Source organism: Acanthaster planci, linkage group LG09, assembly GCF_054643075.1.
Source record: "Acanthaster planci isolate LZ-2023a linkage group LG09, COTS_SCS, whole genome shotgun sequence".
Lineage (NCBI taxonomy): Eukaryota > Metazoa > Echinodermata > Asteroidea > Valvatida > Acanthasteridae > Acanthaster > Acanthaster planci.
Window position 1 is genome coordinate 9065535 of NC_141785.1, and position 18328 is coordinate 9083862.

The 18328-nt window shown below is 41.3% G+C and overlaps 2 protein-coding genes across 3 annotated transcripts; both read left to right on the forward strand.

Moving 5' to 3' along the window:
* Nucleotides 1–41: 41 nt before the first annotated feature.
* On the forward strand, nucleotides 42–8715 carry LOC110980674 (coiled-coil domain-containing protein 92-like). 2 transcript variants are annotated; one of them, XM_022237572.2, is made up of 3 exons: nucleotides 42–182; nucleotides 1968–2205; nucleotides 6094–8715. In XM_022237572.2, exons 2-3 carry the CDS (start codon nucleotides 2034–2036, stop codon nucleotides 6924–6926), a joined length of 1005 nt encoding a protein of 334 aa, XP_022093264.1. In that variant the 5' UTR covers nucleotides 42–182; nucleotides 1968–2033; the 3' UTR covers nucleotides 6927–8715. The 2 variants fall into 2 exon arrangements, with proteins under 2 accessions (XP_022093264.1, XP_022093265.1); XM_022237573.2 differs by having other exon boundaries at nucleotides 133–293.
* Nucleotides 8716–9218: 503 nt separating this feature from the next.
* LOC110980673 (cathepsin D-like) lies at nucleotides 9219–16445 on the forward strand. Its single transcript, XM_087141556.1, has 9 exons — nucleotides 9219–9378; nucleotides 9719–9815; nucleotides 9968–10091; nucleotides 11284–11402; nucleotides 11730–11932; nucleotides 13124–13246; nucleotides 13784–13931; nucleotides 14619–14717; nucleotides 15616–16445. The coding sequence occupies exons 1-9, from the start codon at nucleotides 9296–9298 to the stop codon at nucleotides 15766–15768; spliced, it is 1149 nt and encodes a 382-aa protein (XP_086997682.1). The 5' UTR covers nucleotides 9219–9295; the 3' UTR covers nucleotides 15769–16445.
* The last annotated feature ends 1883 nt before the right edge of the window (nucleotides 16446–18328 follow it).

Below are 18328 nucleotides of genomic sequence, written 5' to 3' on the forward strand. Positions count from 1 at the left end.
ATGTGTTGTGTTGTCGTTTTGGAGATTGAGCAGCGCTGGTGTCCGATTGCAAACACTTGCGCCAGCAAAGATAATTACTGCATGGGTAGTACCAGTTAACAAGGCAAATGAATATTTTTGGAGAGCCGGTAGATGTGGTGGAAGTGAACTTAAATTCAACCGAAATTTTGCAGAAATTAAGGGTTTGTTTTTGTTCTGTCTCGTAAATGATAAATTGTAAAATGTCGTTATGTCGCCATTTACCCTCAGTTTCTTTGGTCTCGTGCTTTAACACTATGGACATGATGGAGGAGGTCAGATCATGTATTTAACGTGTTGAATATTTCCACTTAAAACTATAAGTTACATGTACATGTGTGCCTACTGTTATGACTGTTTGTGTCTGTTCATGGTCTGGTCTATATCTGTGCTGTGGTCTGCCGGCACTGTCTGTGTTGAAACCTGAATGATTTACCAGTCTTATTTTATACACATAGATGCTCACTTGTATCTTTACATCATACATGTATGCATGTTTGGGAGCAGAAGCCAGCAGAAGCAAACCTCATCATGTTTGTTTACTTGTAGGCCAAACTGGTGAAAGGTTCCATGTCCATGAGGTGTGATATGGAACTGATGCAGTATGTCCATGATTTTTAGTTTATAAACACCAGCGGCAGCCCCATGTTTTTTTTGGGGGGGGCTTAGTGGGGTTAGGTTTTGCACTTTGGGAGTGTGATTAGAGCCCCATCAGCCCCGCCCCCCCCTTTTAAAACTTTCTGAATAAACCATAGACCTGGAGGAGAAAAATACAATGGACTGCCATATCCAGTAAGTGCACGTCGATCTTGCATGAACCAGAAGTGCCGAAGTTGAACTTTTATGGTATACTGAATACATGTACGCATACATGTGTTATGATACATGTACACATACATGTATCATAACACACTTGTATGCTGTCTATCTCATATATTTATCTCCATTTTGCTATTTTATTTTATTAAATATTATTTTAACAATAAAGATTTCCAAGGCAAAATTACGAGTGCAGCGACGTGTGACGGTCGCAGTCGTTAATTGCACATAAACACCTACATGTATTCAAAGGTCAACCGGAAGTTTCCTGTGCCAGCAACTCTGGCCAACAGAACATGTACATTGTATACATGCAATGCATGGGGCGCCTGTAGGAGTTGGCAGTCCATTGTGTTTTTCTCCTCCAGGTCTTTGAATAGACTCAACTATCACACATGCATCTCTAAGATATCTCTAAGAATATTTGGTGTACTTTTCGCTGAGTTACATATATATGTAGATTGCTGCATTTTATATCGTCTCATCATTACTGATGGTGACAGTGATGTTTTTACAGTCCGACTGAAATTTACTTTGTAAATGGTCAGATCAATTTCAGTATCGACAAGTATAAACTTATGAATATGTCAAGAAAGGTTCATTCCCAGCAGCATCCGTATTATATTAATAATAATGTGTTAACTGCCACTTCCTGTGAAAGGTACTTAGGAGTCGTGTTAATTGAATTAAATGATAAGTTAAATTGGAATAAGTACTGTAATGACATTTACATGTACATTAAGGCTTTATTAAACAAAATTTTAGTAATGTTCCGCTACGTTCTTTTAAGAAACTTTATGTCTTTCTTATCCACTCTCGGCTAGATCACTCATGTGTAGCCTGGGATCTACATGTATATTCATTGTAGGGTTTATCATTCCTCAGTAGTACATGTTGTACATGTAGAACGATTCAAAACCAGAATTTCAAATTTATTTGTAAAGACTGGCATACTAACTATACATGTAACACTGTGATTAATCGTTTAAGCCGGACTGATATCCAAACCAGAAGAAAGTTCTTCCTTTTGGTTGTGTGTTTTAAAATTCTTAATGGCCTTACCAGCATCAATGCCCTGGCCCTTTCTTTAATTTATGCCCTTACTTTTGTGTTGAATGTTTTGGTTACAGATACTGAAGGGAAAAGAATAGGGAGACAGAGTTATTGGACCCTAACAGAGGGGGAAATCATTCAACATGGCTGCTCCTATGCACGTGCAGCTGCACAATGCGGAGAGTGCCATCTTGTTCATGCAGCAAGAGCACGCCAAGACACTGCAGGGCCTGCACCAAGAACTGCAAAAACTCCAGAAAAAGTGCGCCGAGTTAACCTTTGAACTTGCCATGAAGAGCGAAGCGCCGGATGAAGGTGAGTACATGTACTGTATACTGCTTGTTCTTGAGTGGGTTGCTCAGCGTTAAAGAGTAATTCAAAGGAAAACATGTTTTCTCTGATTTTATCGGTTCAAATAAATATGGAAGCACCCATATCAAATGCAGTGTCGTTTGTCTTCAGAGCTCAACTATAACAAGCCAAAAAGGGCTTTTTTTCTGTTCATGCCAAGATGCAAATTCTGAACATGCTGAATGTAGATTGCGTCATTCTGAGAAAACAGAGAAAACAAGGTGTTCGTAGTGGATAAACCCTCGTGCTTGCCAAACAATGGCTACAAACAATGGCTGCAATGGCAAATTCATGGCATGAACAGAAAAAAAAGCCCTGTTTAGCTTGTTATAGTTGAGCTCTGAAGACAAATGACACTGCATTCGATTTGGACGCTTTCATATTTATTTGAGCTGATGAAATCGGAGAAAACATGTTTTCCGTTGTGTTGCTCTTCAACATGAGACCACTCCTCAGCACACTAGAGGATTTGCAAGGCTAGCATGTAGCAGGCCAGTGCTTTTGTTCCACAGGGTACATGTAAGTGCAAAGGAGGTTTCCCTGTGGTACACTGCCCTGCATGATGGCTTCTACATGTATGTAAAGCGTCTGTTGGTGGGAGTACAACCCATGGGAAACTAGAGTGTTCCCTCCATCAGACAATGGGTACATGTACATGTATACTCTCATGTCATCTGGTCATTCCAAGATGGTGGAAAGGTTGATCAGTCATGCATGTAATCCAAGAGAAATGTTTATTTCATGCAATGTTTATCAGCTCCTGTGTGTGTGGATAGTAAACAAGGGCTTTAGACATGTATGTAGAATGTGCCATTTGCTTCTTGGACAGAAAAAACATTTTTTGGGGGGGGGGTACCAGGGAGACTCAGACCACATAGCCTAGGGAGATCCGATCAAGACTCCTATACTTGTACATGTACATGTAATAATGATACTTGTTTCAAGAAAGTGGACCAAGTTGCAAGGTAACTTTAAAAAATGAAAGTGTGTAAGCTAATATCTACTGCCATGTGATAAAAAAGGCACCATTTCATGTGTGATGTGCGTAGTATACCCCGGTACATTTACATGTACATACATGTTCGTGAATAATAAATTACTTGTCCAGGGTCCTCAGTGGGTTCCTTTGATAGTGAGCCAGTATCATTAACTGTGGTAGTTCTCAATCCTGCAACAAGTGAAGAATTAATGTTTATTAAGGGGCTACACATAATGAATGCTTTGCACGACATGGCACCGTATTATAAGGTTTTGCCATTATCCAAGCATCTCTTATTCATGACACCAACCCCCCCCCATTTCAAAGGCAAGAGCAGGTGTCAGGAAATGAATGTTACCAGGGTTCTCCCCAGGATTTTTCAATAGTGTGGGGGATTTCAGTTGTGGTTTACCAACATTTTGCGAAGCGATGGCATGGGGTTCACACCCCGCCCAAGGGCCCCGAAAATTTGGGGACTTTATAGATGCTCTCAGCTGCATTTTAGAGCTTTTCCTGGGTTTTTCAAGTACTTTTTCTAAGGAAAAAACATAACAAATTCAATTTTTTTTTAAATTTTGGATATTAGTATTTTAACAAATGACCAGTTTTCTATTCTGGACTACTAATTAGGCCTGTAGGCACAAACAATGACAAAAGGAGTCATTTTAAGTTTCAGACATGCAACAACATGTAGTGCTGTTTAATCAACGATATAAACACCCATTTATTCAGTTTTAATTTTAATACATGCTTCAACCTTTCCGTTTGCTGATCAAACCTGAAACTATGAGCTCCATTCAGTTGTAATGCAAAAATATTAGCTTAAAAGAAACAAATGTCATAAAAATATAAAACGATTTGGTCTTTATATAAAATAAACAACAAGGCTTTTCTTGTATATCGGCAAGAAAGAATACCCGCTGCAGGTGGCTCTTCATTTGGGTTTCCCTCAGCGCAGACTGCTGAAGTTATTGGCTTAAAAAAGAGCCTATCTTTGGCTGCATCCGAATCTCTTGTCTAGAGTTAGGTCTAGGTCTTCGTTCCATTGGAAATGCGGGGAGACACGTAGACAATAGACCTAGCTGTAGCTCTGGAAGCCCGTTTTGGACATGGCCTTAGATTGAGTTTCTGCCATTGTGCGCGAAGCAAAATGCGGTGATATGGCAACGAGAAATATCGTCCCCGTTGTAGATGCCATTAATACTCTTACACTGGGCTACGGCTGCCGCCATGAAAAAAAGAACGTGTGTGGGATCGATGTTGTAAGTTCTGCAAATGGTGTAGTATAAAATTGTACCCTTCATAAATGCAGCCCCAGTAGCGTATGGAACACACGGCACAGAGAAAACACGTGCATGTACGACGCCCATGACGGAAGTTGAGATTTCATGCAACAACGGCCACGAGGAGCGTTCGGTGCCGATGTATGTAGGGTGAGGGTGTGCAGTGCAGTGTGGCCGCCGACACACGGTGCACAATGCATGTACAGTACATGGAAAAATGCAGGACTAAACTGTTTTTTCATCTAAATTTTCCAGACATGCAATCTGCATTATGTAAGATAACTCTGAGCCATACTCTCATAGTTATTTTGTGTGTATCGGGGATGAAAAAATGGGTATTGGCCCGTTATGGGTATTGGCGTATCGGGCAGAAATAATTGCGTATCGGGCCCAATACGCAAGTTTGTACGTGGGGAGAACCCTGGTTACCATGGTAACACTGATGCATGTCTCTGCCCGAGCAGTCCCCAACTGGATCATTACATGTCCTGTCATCTTTCAGTTGATTTTTCCAACCACTAAGCTTTGTTTCTCAATTTCATATTATTCTTTGTTTATTATGCAACCAATGATGTGCATGTGGTGTGAAAATACATTTACGTGTAAGGACACAATACTGGCTAACAAAAATGGGACACATGGGTAAAAATTCGATCTAGTGAAAGGTGTTTAATTTACTTTTAAATTATGACAATGGACCACCCTCTATCAGAAAATAGCAATGGGAAGATAATCGGCCCAAGAAATTTTCTTCCATGCAGTGCTTTCTGAAGAGGGGGGCCTCATAAGTTAAGTTGGTTACGGTGTCCACTTTGCAGTCAACCATGCAATAATAAAAGTCGAAGAAAAACAATGTGGAGTTGTATTGTTGTGGTTAAGCTTTTCCTCCTTTCTGAAAGTCATCTTTAAAAAAAATGTTAATTGTTACTAATTTTACGATATCTTAATAAGGTGGACACCGTAACTAACGTTAACAAGTGTACTTTTTCGCACACAACAATTTTAAATGATTTGCAGTTTGATGACTTTAGGAAAACAGCTGGTTGCGAAGCTTGCAAGTACTTCAAAGAGGACATTATCATTGACAACCAAAGAACAGATACCCTCAATTTCAAAGATCTTTGTCCTGTAGTTTAACGTTAGTTACAAATATGTGGTACGATAATTAAGTATACAGTGTGATGGGAAAGCATTTACTCTGCACATATGTTACATATACCTGTACAAAATTTATATTTGTATGCATGTCCTTAGAATTAAAAGATTGAATGGACAGCTTCACAGATCTTACTTGAATACAATTTACTGACCAAATGTAGTTTATGCAATGTTGACGTTGTTCGTGTAGGTGCTTTCTTTTTAAGTACAGTAGTTCATAATTGCAAGTACACTGTACATGTACCTCAGACAGTTTACCTACCTGTATTGCTATTGTTTGGCAATGGGTATGGTCATTTTTCAATGCAGATAATCGAAGAACCACCAACACTTTTCCCATTTTATAATTTTTTTACTGTTGTACATGTACATGTGCAGTGTATGGTGATGTTTTATGCTGTTTTTATATGTATGCGTTATTTTGTCTACCAGAATCATATGTAAAGCAGCAGAAGGTGTTGGAGGCCCAGCTCAAAGAGAAGGCCACCGAATGTGAAGAAGTGAAGAGGGAGATTGAGCACCGCGACACCAGAATCAGCCGCCTGGAACAGCAGGTGAAGGACCAGGAGAGGCATCACCAGGCAGTGATCAAGCAGCACCAGCAGCAAGTGTTAATGCTAAGCCGGGAGCTGGAGCAGCGCTCCAGCAGCATTGCGTACCTCACCACCCAGCTGCACCAGCTGAAGCTGCGGCAGCAGTCGAGGGGTGGTGAGGAGGTGGGGCCGGCCAACGAGTGGGCGGGCACGCCCACCCCGCCCAAGGACAAGCCACACCACATGCGCCGGCATAAAGTCCGCTCCACCTCTGTCGGGCTGGAGAACGTCAAGGTTCCCCTGCGGGCTGTCCACCCTTCCGGTTTGGACCACAGCGGCCTGCTGGACTATGCATCATATGTGGCAGAAGCCGGGACCACACCGCAGTACATAGTCAGGACGCGGCGTTCAGGCTCAGCGGGTCCGCACCATCACAACTCGGCCACCCACTCTAGGACTGACATAATGAACCTGCAGCCATTCCTTGCCAAAGGCACAGACCACAGCCGGGACACACTGAGGCCCACCCCACCGCCGGTCTTGCCCCCAATCACCTCCAGCGAGGATCGAAACAGAAACCTACTGGACAAGCGCACCGTCTTCTCTAAGCGAGGAGTCCACAGATCAAATACTGAGTTTGAGCAGGCAGTGGCGACGGAAACCCTGGCCGTAGAACAGGTTTGCTTGAGAGAGAAAGGCCTGCGACAGCTAGAACAGTCAAAATCTGACTGAATTCCCTTGATTGCAATTTCTGTCTCATTTTAGTTTCGTTTAGTTTGCTCCAGTTTGCTAGTTCACATCCATACATCAAAGATCACCACCAAACAGTTCATGCAGTTGTGTTTGTCATTTTTACAATGTACATGTACATTGTACATGCAGAGTGCTTGGTCTACCATGTTACCTATTGAAAGCTGCATTTCCATCATTCATTTCAGGTTTAAGAATACATGTAGATAAAGTACTGTACAACAGAAAGCTAGAGCCCATGCCCCCATCAGAATTGGCCTGACCTGTTTAAAATCTTGGGGCACTGTCAAGAGTTAACATTGAAAAAAAAAAACTTACAATCTGAAATCGTGAAACAATTAACTAAATTATTGGAATTTTCGGTTTTTACCTTCAAAGTAGCCTTGTTGCTGTGCCCTAATTCGTCCACAAATTTCAATCTGTTTCGCTTTATTTGTGTTTTTTTTTTATGGAAAACATTTACACTTGTGATCAACTCGTGTCAGACACTTTTTGTGAATGGGTCATTCCATGAGGTTGGGTCACAGTTTGTGACGTCCATATTTCCCTGCATGTGGATTCCAAATTATACATCTTGTAAGGCTGAATACAGAAGTGTGTGTTATTTTTACAGAGTAAATGACCCACACATACTTTATGGGTCATGACAGGTGGTAAGTTACCCATGTAACAAGGACACCATCACAAATTGTGCCCCAACGTCATGGAATGACCCGAATAACAAATGTTCACTAGCAGCTGTATTGTTAATTGGATTGTACCATTGATTTCTTTTTGAAATATTTTGTGAATCATTTTGCGAATAATGTACATGTAATTTTGAAATCCAGTGGTTGAATACATAATTTCCTGTATCCAAAGCAAATTGAGTTTTAAGTATTAGTTCTAACTCTATGTAACTAATAGGCCAAGTTAAAAAAAATGTTAATATGCATGAAAATCAGTCTTCATCTCCTTTGTTGTAAATTCTGGAGGATATTCATTGCTTCATTTGGAAGAGAAAACCACTCCAAAATAATTGAAAGTTTATGTGACATGCTCAAAGTGGCAAGCTGAAGAAAGAAAAAAGAGAAAAAAGCCTTTTTTTCAAATTAAAGATAGGGCAAAATCATATGCTTTTGGAAGACTGGACAGTATGAATACATGGAGGCATATTATTTTGGTTTCATTTGCAGTTGATTTAATTTTATGGGATGATTGTGTACGGCCCTGCCGGTGAAGAGAAATGTTCTCCATTCTACATGTACGTGTGCCACTTGTGAAACTGCAAGATTTCATGGGAGCATTGGAGACTGGTTCCCCGCTCATTCCCACTGAAATTTGCGGAGCTGGAATTGGCCAAGGAGCCATTCTGATTTTTTGAAAACAACGGTCCTGTCCTTGTTTGTGGCTCTGGCTAATTTCCATGGTGTCCCATTGGCAAATTCCTGAGTCATAAATCAAAATGTCCAGTGTTGATCAACTGTCATATTTCATTTTAAGATGTTCAAACCGGACAGTCCAGGGTGTCACTCCCATGTGCACTATGCCGGAAGCATAATACATTTACATGTATATACACGTACATGTACACATGTAGGTGTTTGTTCATGTATACTTTGTGCTTTTGCCAACGTACTTTTTGTCTCACATTTCACAAAATTGACTTGCGATTGCTGTTTACCAGGATTTCTTCTAGTCAGATGCTGTAAAGAAAATGACATACTGTCAACGTGTTGTTGAAAGCATGATTTAACACGATGTAGTACAATAAAGTTTAAAACGTGGTTGATTCTCCTTGTGGCATATGTTTTTTTTGGTGCGCCAGAAAGAGTCATTTCAGTCTTATCCCCCAACAAAGTAATCCAACGTCAAACTCAGCAATCATGTACATATTTGTACAAAGTTTTTAAGACCATACTTTAGTATATAAAGTGCGAAGATATATGTCCAAAAATAAATTTGTGCAATCATTGTGATTTCATCATAGTGGTCACGAGCCCGGTCACGAGAATTCCAAATAAACCCAGAAGGAACCCATTCAGGAAAAAAATAGAATCACCTGACCCCAACTTTGAAACGACACAAGCACTGCTTCCTTTAAATTACGTTTCGTTGTTATATCTAAAGCAAAGATAAGCATCCCAGTGAGAGACCTTTCCCGCTTAAGTAAATACTCCATAGCTGTTGGTTTTCCTCTTAAGGCATGGATTGTGAAGTAATGATACTTGAGCTTTGGTCTGAATTATTGTCCAAAATCTTGGTAAGTATAAATAGTCAACTATACCAAAACCTTCCATTTTTGAATCCTGGTTTCGGTTTGGTAGGTTGTACATGTAGTTCTGAGCCTTGACAAACTTCACTCAGTCACCATGAGAACAACGCTATTTTTCCTGGGTTGCTTCTGGCTGATGACTCTGCCGAACGGAGCTCAGGCTGAGGAGGGTGTCATACGGTAAGACGGGAGGATATTTTCCGTTGAAATGTCTCAGATTCCACCCCCTACGTGATTCACGCTTAGTATGTTGCGAACTTGTCGTGCTGAGATGCCTTGCACAAAATTGGGACGAGGTCAATCACGGACTGTACCCTTTTCCCACCCCGGCGTGGAATATTTCCTCGCAGAGTGCCAATCTTGAGCTCTTCCAACAGCGCTACCGCAGTACCCTTTATAAAGCCGTTAACAAAAGCATGAGTCGGGAGGGGTCATTAGTACGCCTCCTGCCAGGTATGGGAGAGCATGCAGCAGGGTGATTTGTTTGGTGTATTTACTCGTTCCTTGTAAATTTCCACAGAATCCCTTTAAAACGCTTGCAGCGCCCTCTGTTGCCATCAAGGAGACGTTCCCACTCCATAAAAAGAGGGCCAGAACAACTTAGAAATGACCAAGATGTAAGCTTTTTTTATTGTTGGGTTCGCGCGTTTAAGTTAGTTTTATTTTATTTGTTCTGTTACGTTAATTTTAGTTTTTATATCCATAAACTCTTTACTGCAATAACAGAGGGAAAAAACAAAATCTGAGTGATCTTGGTATCTTTACCCAGCTGATCTATTACGGTCCAATCAGCATTGGCACACCACCTCAGCCGTTCCTGGTGGATTTTGATACGGGTTCATCAAATCTCTTTGTACCGTCTGTGATGTGCCCCGACACAGCGCCTGGTTGTCGTGAGTATTCGACACACCCTCTCTTGACAGAAAGGTTTAGATTATAGTCATAACAAAAGCCGACTGCACTCAAGGTGTCAAGTTACAGACAACCGGGGAACAGACGATTTGTGACGTCAATCAAAAAAATAGTTCCGTTAAAACCAAATGGCGTCCAAGAGTCCAAAATGTTCGTATAAAACGCGGGACAGTCGGTTAACATGCCGAATGTCCACGTCACTGGCTTTAGGGCCAGTTCATACGTTTAGACAATGCAATGCAAAGCGAATTCGACATCGGAACACTTTTGAAGCAAACTTGCTCGAGTTTGAATGTGGTCAGCTATCTGCCTCAAGCAAAAGCACCCCCTTATCGGTTGAAAAGATCCATAATGTTCGGGAGCGTTGAATTTGCTGGTAGTGATATGACTTTAATGTGTGCATTTAATTTGTAGTTGTTTGTGAACTAGTGAAGCTCAGTTCCGACCAAACGAGCCTCCATTGCTAAGGGTGCACCCTGGTAATTAGGCCAGAAATATGTCCGCCGAGCTCATGAATAAAGTTATACACTCAAAATATTCTATATTAGAGGGTCCTGAGAGCCATGGAAATGAGGAATTGAAGAAATATGAGACTGGACCTCTGGGCCGGACTCAGGACTTCCAATTCTGAGCAATTTGGATGCAATCGGGTTTGAAAGTGGCACTATTTGAGCCATTTTGCTGAGGGAGGGTTTTTCAAAATGGCTACTTTTCTGGACAGGGACATTTTCTGCATTTTAGGGGTGGTCTGCTTCTGGTGAAAATTTCTCAAAAATTCATTGGTCAACCCCCCGAAAATTGAAAGGAAAATGAAAGAGGACATGTGGAACATCATTTTTCTGTGCAGCCTGAACACCTGTGAGAGTTGTGAGTATTTTTAAAATATTTGTGAAGTATGGGGAATTATCACTGCCGTCTATTGGAATTTATTTGTAGTGGTGCACCCCTAAGGTCTTTTAATTGGTCCAGTGCCAGCCATTGCAGATTTGCATTGTGGATAGTATGTGATATTACGTCACGAAATTGCGTTCGCAATCACTTTCGCGCCAAGCATACCGGCCTGAACCGCACCCGGGACAAATCGGGATTGTCACGGCACACAATGCAGGGAGCCAGCGTAGTTGTTAGCTGGTAACAATTTTCTCTTTTGCTCTTTGTTTCATTAATATCCAGCACATCATCACAAATACAACCATTCCAGGTCCTCCACATACCAACCCAATGGAACCACTATTCGCCTTACGTATGGAACAGGAAACGTGGTTGCAACCCTGAGCAAGGATGTAGTTCGGGTAAGAAGACGTTTTAGTGATTTTATTACGATGTCGTGGAACTTAGTGGAGATGCTGTACTTTTCCTGTGGTTGCAACGCTAGGAGGTTTAACATCGATACTCTGACAGAGAAAACCAAAACAAAATAAAACAAAACAAAGCAAAACACACTCTTTGAATAAGCTCTTCTTCGGGACTTGTTGAATTAAAAGTTAGAATCTGACATTCCGGTGTATACTTTTTTAGCCGAAAATCTCGACAATTTGCTTTACATTGGAAAGCAATTAACACTTTTTTAACAGGCTTTTGCAGAATGTACATCTTTTGTGATGGTGCCACTTTTACAGGTTGATACCCTAAATGTGGTTGGTACGACGTTCGGGGAAGCGACGTACATGAGCAAGGACTTTGCTGCTTCAAGTGTGCCGATTGACGGTCTTCTTGGCATGGCCTACCCAAGCTTAGCTGTAGGCGGGGTCACGCCCGTGTTCAACATGATGGTTAAGGAGGGGCTCGTTGCAAAGCCCGTGTTCTCGTTCTTTCTGAGCGTGTAAGTACAGAGGCTGGAACCCACTCAAATCTGGGTGTTTTGATCTAACTAAGGTCACACTTTCTATTGTATGAAATTGACCAGAATCTACCATTGGGTGCACTTGATGGTCGCCATGCACTGTCGTATCAATTTCTATCATCTGCATTTTTTGGACACCTCATTGAAAGGATTTTTGAATCAGTAAATCCGGGTCATCAACTCTAAATTAAAAAAAAAAATTGCACATATATGTTGTACATAGTACGTAGATGGGCAGTCAATGCCCATGCAGTTGTACCTACATTTTATTTAAATTATTTCAAAAAATAAAAAATAAAAAAAAAATCACCAACAGCGGCAAGCCGCCAATTATAGGGATTTTTAACAGATTAAAAAGATGTATATATTATTACAAGATAAGATTAGAGAAATAAACAAAATTATACATATAAAAACCAAAGATATTGCACATGCCATTCAAAAATAACGAAAAACAAGCAAATATCCCAACACCCCAACAGACAAACAACTCAACAACAAACAAACAACCCATCAAACAACAACCCAACAAAGGCATGGACCAAGAACAAGAAAAAAATACAAGGGCAAAAACAAGTAGAAAAACAATGACAAGAACAAGAAAAGGAACAAGGACAGTTGCAACTTCGAAAACAAGATTAGAAAAAAGACGAGGACAAGAAGAATAGGGGGAAAAAACAAGGACAAGAACAGACACAGGAACAAGGGCAAGTACAACCAAGCGGTAACGAGCGGCCAATTCACAGTCAGAGCATCGCACAAAACAGAATGTTGTGATTTGGACATAGTAGTGACCACCACAAGACTTTTAATGAGGTACATGTAGGCCTACTCATCGCAAGATAACTCATGAACAATCTTTTCCTGTTCATTAATTAAAACACTTCATGTTTATCTGTTTATTGAAAACGTGCAGCCGAAGGTTTTATTTCATACATAAATACTTGGAACAAAAGTAATTAATTACGACAGGTTTGATTCCAACTGTTCCCGAGAATACTATTCTCTTTTTGTAGATGATAAGTTAAAGCATAAACACGTACTGATACATGGAGTCGTGACAAGCTCAAAAGGTTGCCATTTTAACCACTGAATAAAAGCTCAAGAGAATGTTTAGAGGAATTGATGAAAGGGTCAGGGAAGTGATTTGAGACACGCTATCCACTGCAGGAATTTCAACGGCACCAAAGGTGGGGAACTCGTTCTTGGCGGATCAGACCCAAGCCACTACACGGGCGAATTCACATACGTGCCGGTCAGCCAACCACTGTACTGGCAGTTCACCTTAAACAGGTTCGTTCTTTTGTAGGAACAAATGCAGCATGTAAAACGGGTCAGAATAGGCTAAGCATCGAACATATGCTCTGTATACTTTCATGAACGTGATCCTGGCAAACAGTTTTGATTTGGTGTTTACTCAAGGAATATTTAATCTCATTTTATGTTTTAGTTTTTTCTCCAACAGAAAGGTCAATTGTTGTCAACGGTTGTCTTTGTAATCTCTGAACCTTGTTCTGTACACAAAGTATTTCTCCTAGTACCCCTTAGAAAATACCCCAATCACTAACGGGAAGTAGCCCGGTAGTCATGTTTGTGTGCCAATGGTTTCCCATAGAACGTATAGACATGTCTATTGAGTTAAATTGCCGTTTGTGTAGCAATTGATCGTCCATTTTACGGGATGTCGTTGGCACTCAAAGCTGTCAGCTTATTTTCCGTAAGTCATGGGATGTTTCGCAGTCTTGCTGACTTAAGCTTAATCAATGGAAAATTCCATTTACGGAAAACACAAGCTAATTCGATTAAATATATTTCCTGCTGGTTTTTCAGCATCAACATCGGAAGTTCCCTCACTCTGTGCCAAGGAGGGTGCCAGGCTATCGCAGACACGGGTACCTCCCTCATTGTTGGACCAACTTCCCTGATTGCCAAAATCAACGACCAATTTGGAGCCAAATATGACCCGCAACAGCAGCTCGTAAGTTTGAAGTTTTAATAAATGAGAATAAACAAGACCCAGAAATAGGTGACCTCGAAGACCACTGGAGGTAACATGTTGTTCTTATGACAAGAAACAAAAACGCACTGTGAAAACACTTTAACCCAGGTGAATCGCTTGAAGCTAGAGAGTCATAACACCGAGTTAAAAAGTGGTAGTGTAACACAACATTTGTTATAACTATTGGGTAAAAGAGAACAGTTGCCCGCTTACCAGGAGAGACTCAACGCAGTTGGGCAATCTGTTCGCCCAACAGACGATTTACTACCCTAACCCTGCGTTGGAAGAAAAAAAAAGTCCAGCTTTTTTACTGTCCAAGGCGATGAGATCCCAGCCGATGCCGCGGTTTTTGTAACAGCGGTCTGATATATGAAATGATATTTTTCTTTTATAATGAAGTACCCCATATTGAATTGCATTACTTACAACAATCTATTCCGTACATTTGGACAGAAATTTCCCTGGGAAGGGACAAATGTCTTCATTGCCATTTAAAAACAAATACAATCATCTATCTCTGTTTCTACCATGTTGGTTGCAAACTGTTTTTCTCTTGATTGAACATCAATGAGACAAGCACAAACTCTGACGTCACAGTCCACCAGTGTTTCTTTTACACAACAGTAGTTTAACAATTAAAATAGTTAGCTATGCTCCCAATTTCAGTATTTCATCGACTGTGACAAAATCGGCAGTCTTCCGGACGTCATATTCATGATCGCCAACACACAATTCCCCTTGTCTCCGAAGGAATACATTGAACAGGTGGGTGTGTGCAAGGAAAAGTTATTTGCGTAAGTCTTTTATCCCCGACTTTCCCAGTCGCCGGTCAGTGGACAGCGTTGTCAAAGAAGACGTGGAAAACAGTTGCTCCACACACTGCATCACTTTTCCGAAGGGATTTGTTTTCAGAATAGACGTAGTAAAATTTTGGGTGGGGAGTATATTTTGTGATGTGGCGACTTCTGAGCAATGGCGAGCAAGGTCAGTTTATGGCTGAACCGCTGTGAGGCCGTACAAGTGAAGTAAAATTGACACCAAACATTACTAATCCCATGGGTAACCGGAATGGAACGCTATCCGATGGTTCCATCCTGTGGCCAATGGGCCGCAGCTTTGTCTCCTACACCGGCACCACTGGCTTGCCACGTTTCGACCAAAAACAACCCCCCCCCAAAAAAAGTTACATTTATTTACTTAGGGTGACCTGGTTTTGCCGTCCTGCTTTGTACCAAGTCAGGGATTTACATAAATGTGGAACTTCATTCGTATAAAGGAGACCAACCAACTGCTTGAAAATTAATGATGACCAGCTCGGTATTTCATAAAAACATGGCCATTCGGTATAAAAGCACGCGCTCGAGTCCACGTGCACCCACGCTGATAGGTAGACCCCACACTCGCGTTCGAATGACCTCTGATAAAGTGCTTTATTTTGGGCATGTGCTGTTTGAATACCGAAATGGTTCATTGGTTTGAGTTTGCTTGAGGCTGTCTCAGAAAGGGACTTCCAGAGCTACGGCTTGGCGCATTCTCTGCACGTCTCCGCGTCTTTCCAGTGGCGTGAAGACCTTCCTTTAAAGTACAACAGTTGATTCGGACCCGGACCCAGCCCCAGCCGCTTGTATAAATATTTCAGAGAGTTTTCTCTTTTTATCGGCAGAATGGCTCCATCTGTTTCACTGTCTTCGCACCAGATGGCTTCTCCCCTCTGCTTATTATGGGCGATCCGTTTCTAAGGCGGTACTACTCGGAGTTCGACTTTGGAAATAACCGGCTTGGGTTTGCTACTGCTGTCCAGAAGGAGAAGTTGTAGATGAAGGATGAGGCCACAGCTCATGGCCCGGATAAAGAAATGTCATTTGTGTGATGTTAACTTCAAACTCTTACCCAGCTCTCTTTGGTGATGTAGGGGACTTACAAACACAAAAACGTCAATGCCACAGTTTATCCAAAGATGGGATCTAAATGTCTTTATGTAAACTATGACACGTTTTGTTAATAAACATTAATGCACTGAACGAAAGGAGCGGAGTAGATACCCAGATTTCCTCAACAATGATTTCCTCATTTTGACAATGTGAATATTGCAAGCTGTATCATTCTATTCTGCTTGTTTGTCGACGACTCATGTAATCGTGTTTTGTGCCTGTTTTTGAAGAGACGACACGAATAAATGTTAACCAAAATGAAAATGCGGCCTGTCTTGTCGTCAAGGAGTTATTTTTCACCGTTTGTAGCTTGCATGGTCTCTTTCGTTGTCTACTTAAGAAATAATAAATCCTTGCTGAACGCTCACGTCGGCAGGTTTGTTTTTGGTGCCAAATTTCGCATCTACATTCGAGGTTAAACAATCTGAAAATGGTCCAAAAAATCCATAGGGTACGTGCTTTTCTATCCATTGGAGAATGTTTCATTTATATATTTCAAAACGTGAGAGAAATATCGACGAATAAAGGAGTTCTGGTCAGTCCGGCACTGAGCGCACTAGTAGTTGGCCTTTTGTGTCATTGTTTTGTTCTGAATATCTTACGTTAAATGACCTCACTATGATAAAAATCTTGTCTTGGTGTCGTGGGAATGGGGACACGTTTGCCCATCCACTGGGCCGTGTTTCCGATTGTAAGAAAGAAAATCAACGAATGATGCACCGAGTTTGAGTTGGCCAGTTGGCTACTTATTCATTTCTGGTATTTCTTTTACTTTTCTGGTACTTTCATTGTGGCCGCCCGTGCCCTTTATTGTTACTCCTTCTTGTAATGTTTCCCTTATTGAGAACAATTTTACATCAACATGAACATAAGATATTATTTAGCCGCCGCCAGCCAAACTTAACTTAGCGATATTAAGCCTGCTACAAATAGACAGCGCCCTTTTTGATGTACACACAAGAGTAAGGTTAGTATTTGAAATTACGGCCTGTCGTCGTTTTGGGTCTGTATAGTCCTATGGATAATATGCATTTCTTCAGAACACCTTAGAATGCTGCAAACTGGGTTCAATTTCCGGCTTCCCAGGTTGGTTTTTTTCGTCTTCAAAAACATATGTCGAATCGAGCTATTGCCTTCTCTAATAATAACACGAATTTTATGGTGAAACGAGTGGGTGTCTCCGCGAGCAACCCTCTTCAGGCATGTTTGGTATTCGATTATATAATTCTGTGGTATTCCCGCTTGCTATGCTGAATATGCTGGAGTTTCAACGGAGTTACTCCCTGCCCTGAACCACTAACTCGCGACGTCCCTCCACAGAACCAATCCAGGTAAGTAATATTATTGTGATTGCTATCATGTGAACTTCTGAAGGTTCGATTCACTACGTGCTTTTTGTGCTAGGTCGATGTTATTGATATGCTCCTCGTCAGTGCAGTTTAGAACAATTTGAAAGAATTATGCTGAAAATATCGTTCCCCGACATCCCATGGAGCCAACGCCCTAATCAGCGTGTACAATATCGTGCATGTGCACATGTTCACACAAACGTTGCACTCAGTAACCGTAAACCTTCGACACGACCGATAGTGTATGTCTTTGAAGTACTGCGCATTCGCAGTTGCTCTGTGTTTCCCTCAAACCTGCTTATTCCTGATATTTAAATATGGAATTGAAACTTGCACTAGTGGACACAGAAACAGTGCCCCTTCAGCTGATTCCAAGATTTTGTTTAAGCTCACAGAGATGTAACATTGATCGAACAACAGACCAAGTTACGTGTGAACACTAGGATTCCTGACTAACTATAACATGATATTTTTCACGACATTTCTTCAACTTCAAAGAATTATGAAAGAAAGAATTATGCTGAAAATATCGTTCCCCGACATCCCATGGAGCCAACGCCCTAATCAGCGTGTACAATATCGTGCATGTGCACATGGATATGATACATGGATATGATACCTGAACCAACTAATTCCATCGAAGAATATCAAGTAACGCATACGTGTGGAAATGGAAAAATAGGAGGTGCGAGTGACTCAAACTATAATCTTTATTTGAACTTATTTCTCCTACCCACGGGCGTCAATAGGTGGGGGACGGGGGTAAGCCCCTAACTTTTTAGGGTGGATAGCATGTCCCTTTTTCAAAACCTAAATGAAATTGTAAACTTTGCAAACGTATTTATTCTAAAACTGACTTAAGTGGCAAAAAATAGTTTTGGATCACGCCACAGAGCACCTATACCCAGAAATTTTGTGGGGCCCCAGACCCCACGTTGCTCGTCAGGGCTTCGTGTTTGCGTTTGTTATCAGGGCTATGTCTCTTCCCCCAATTTCCAAATAGAGGGATTTCACATTAGCGCCGTCTGCGCATATCGGCATCGAGACCGAGGCTCCCTGTGTTGAACTTCGGCGGAGTCGACACAGTACACGCAGT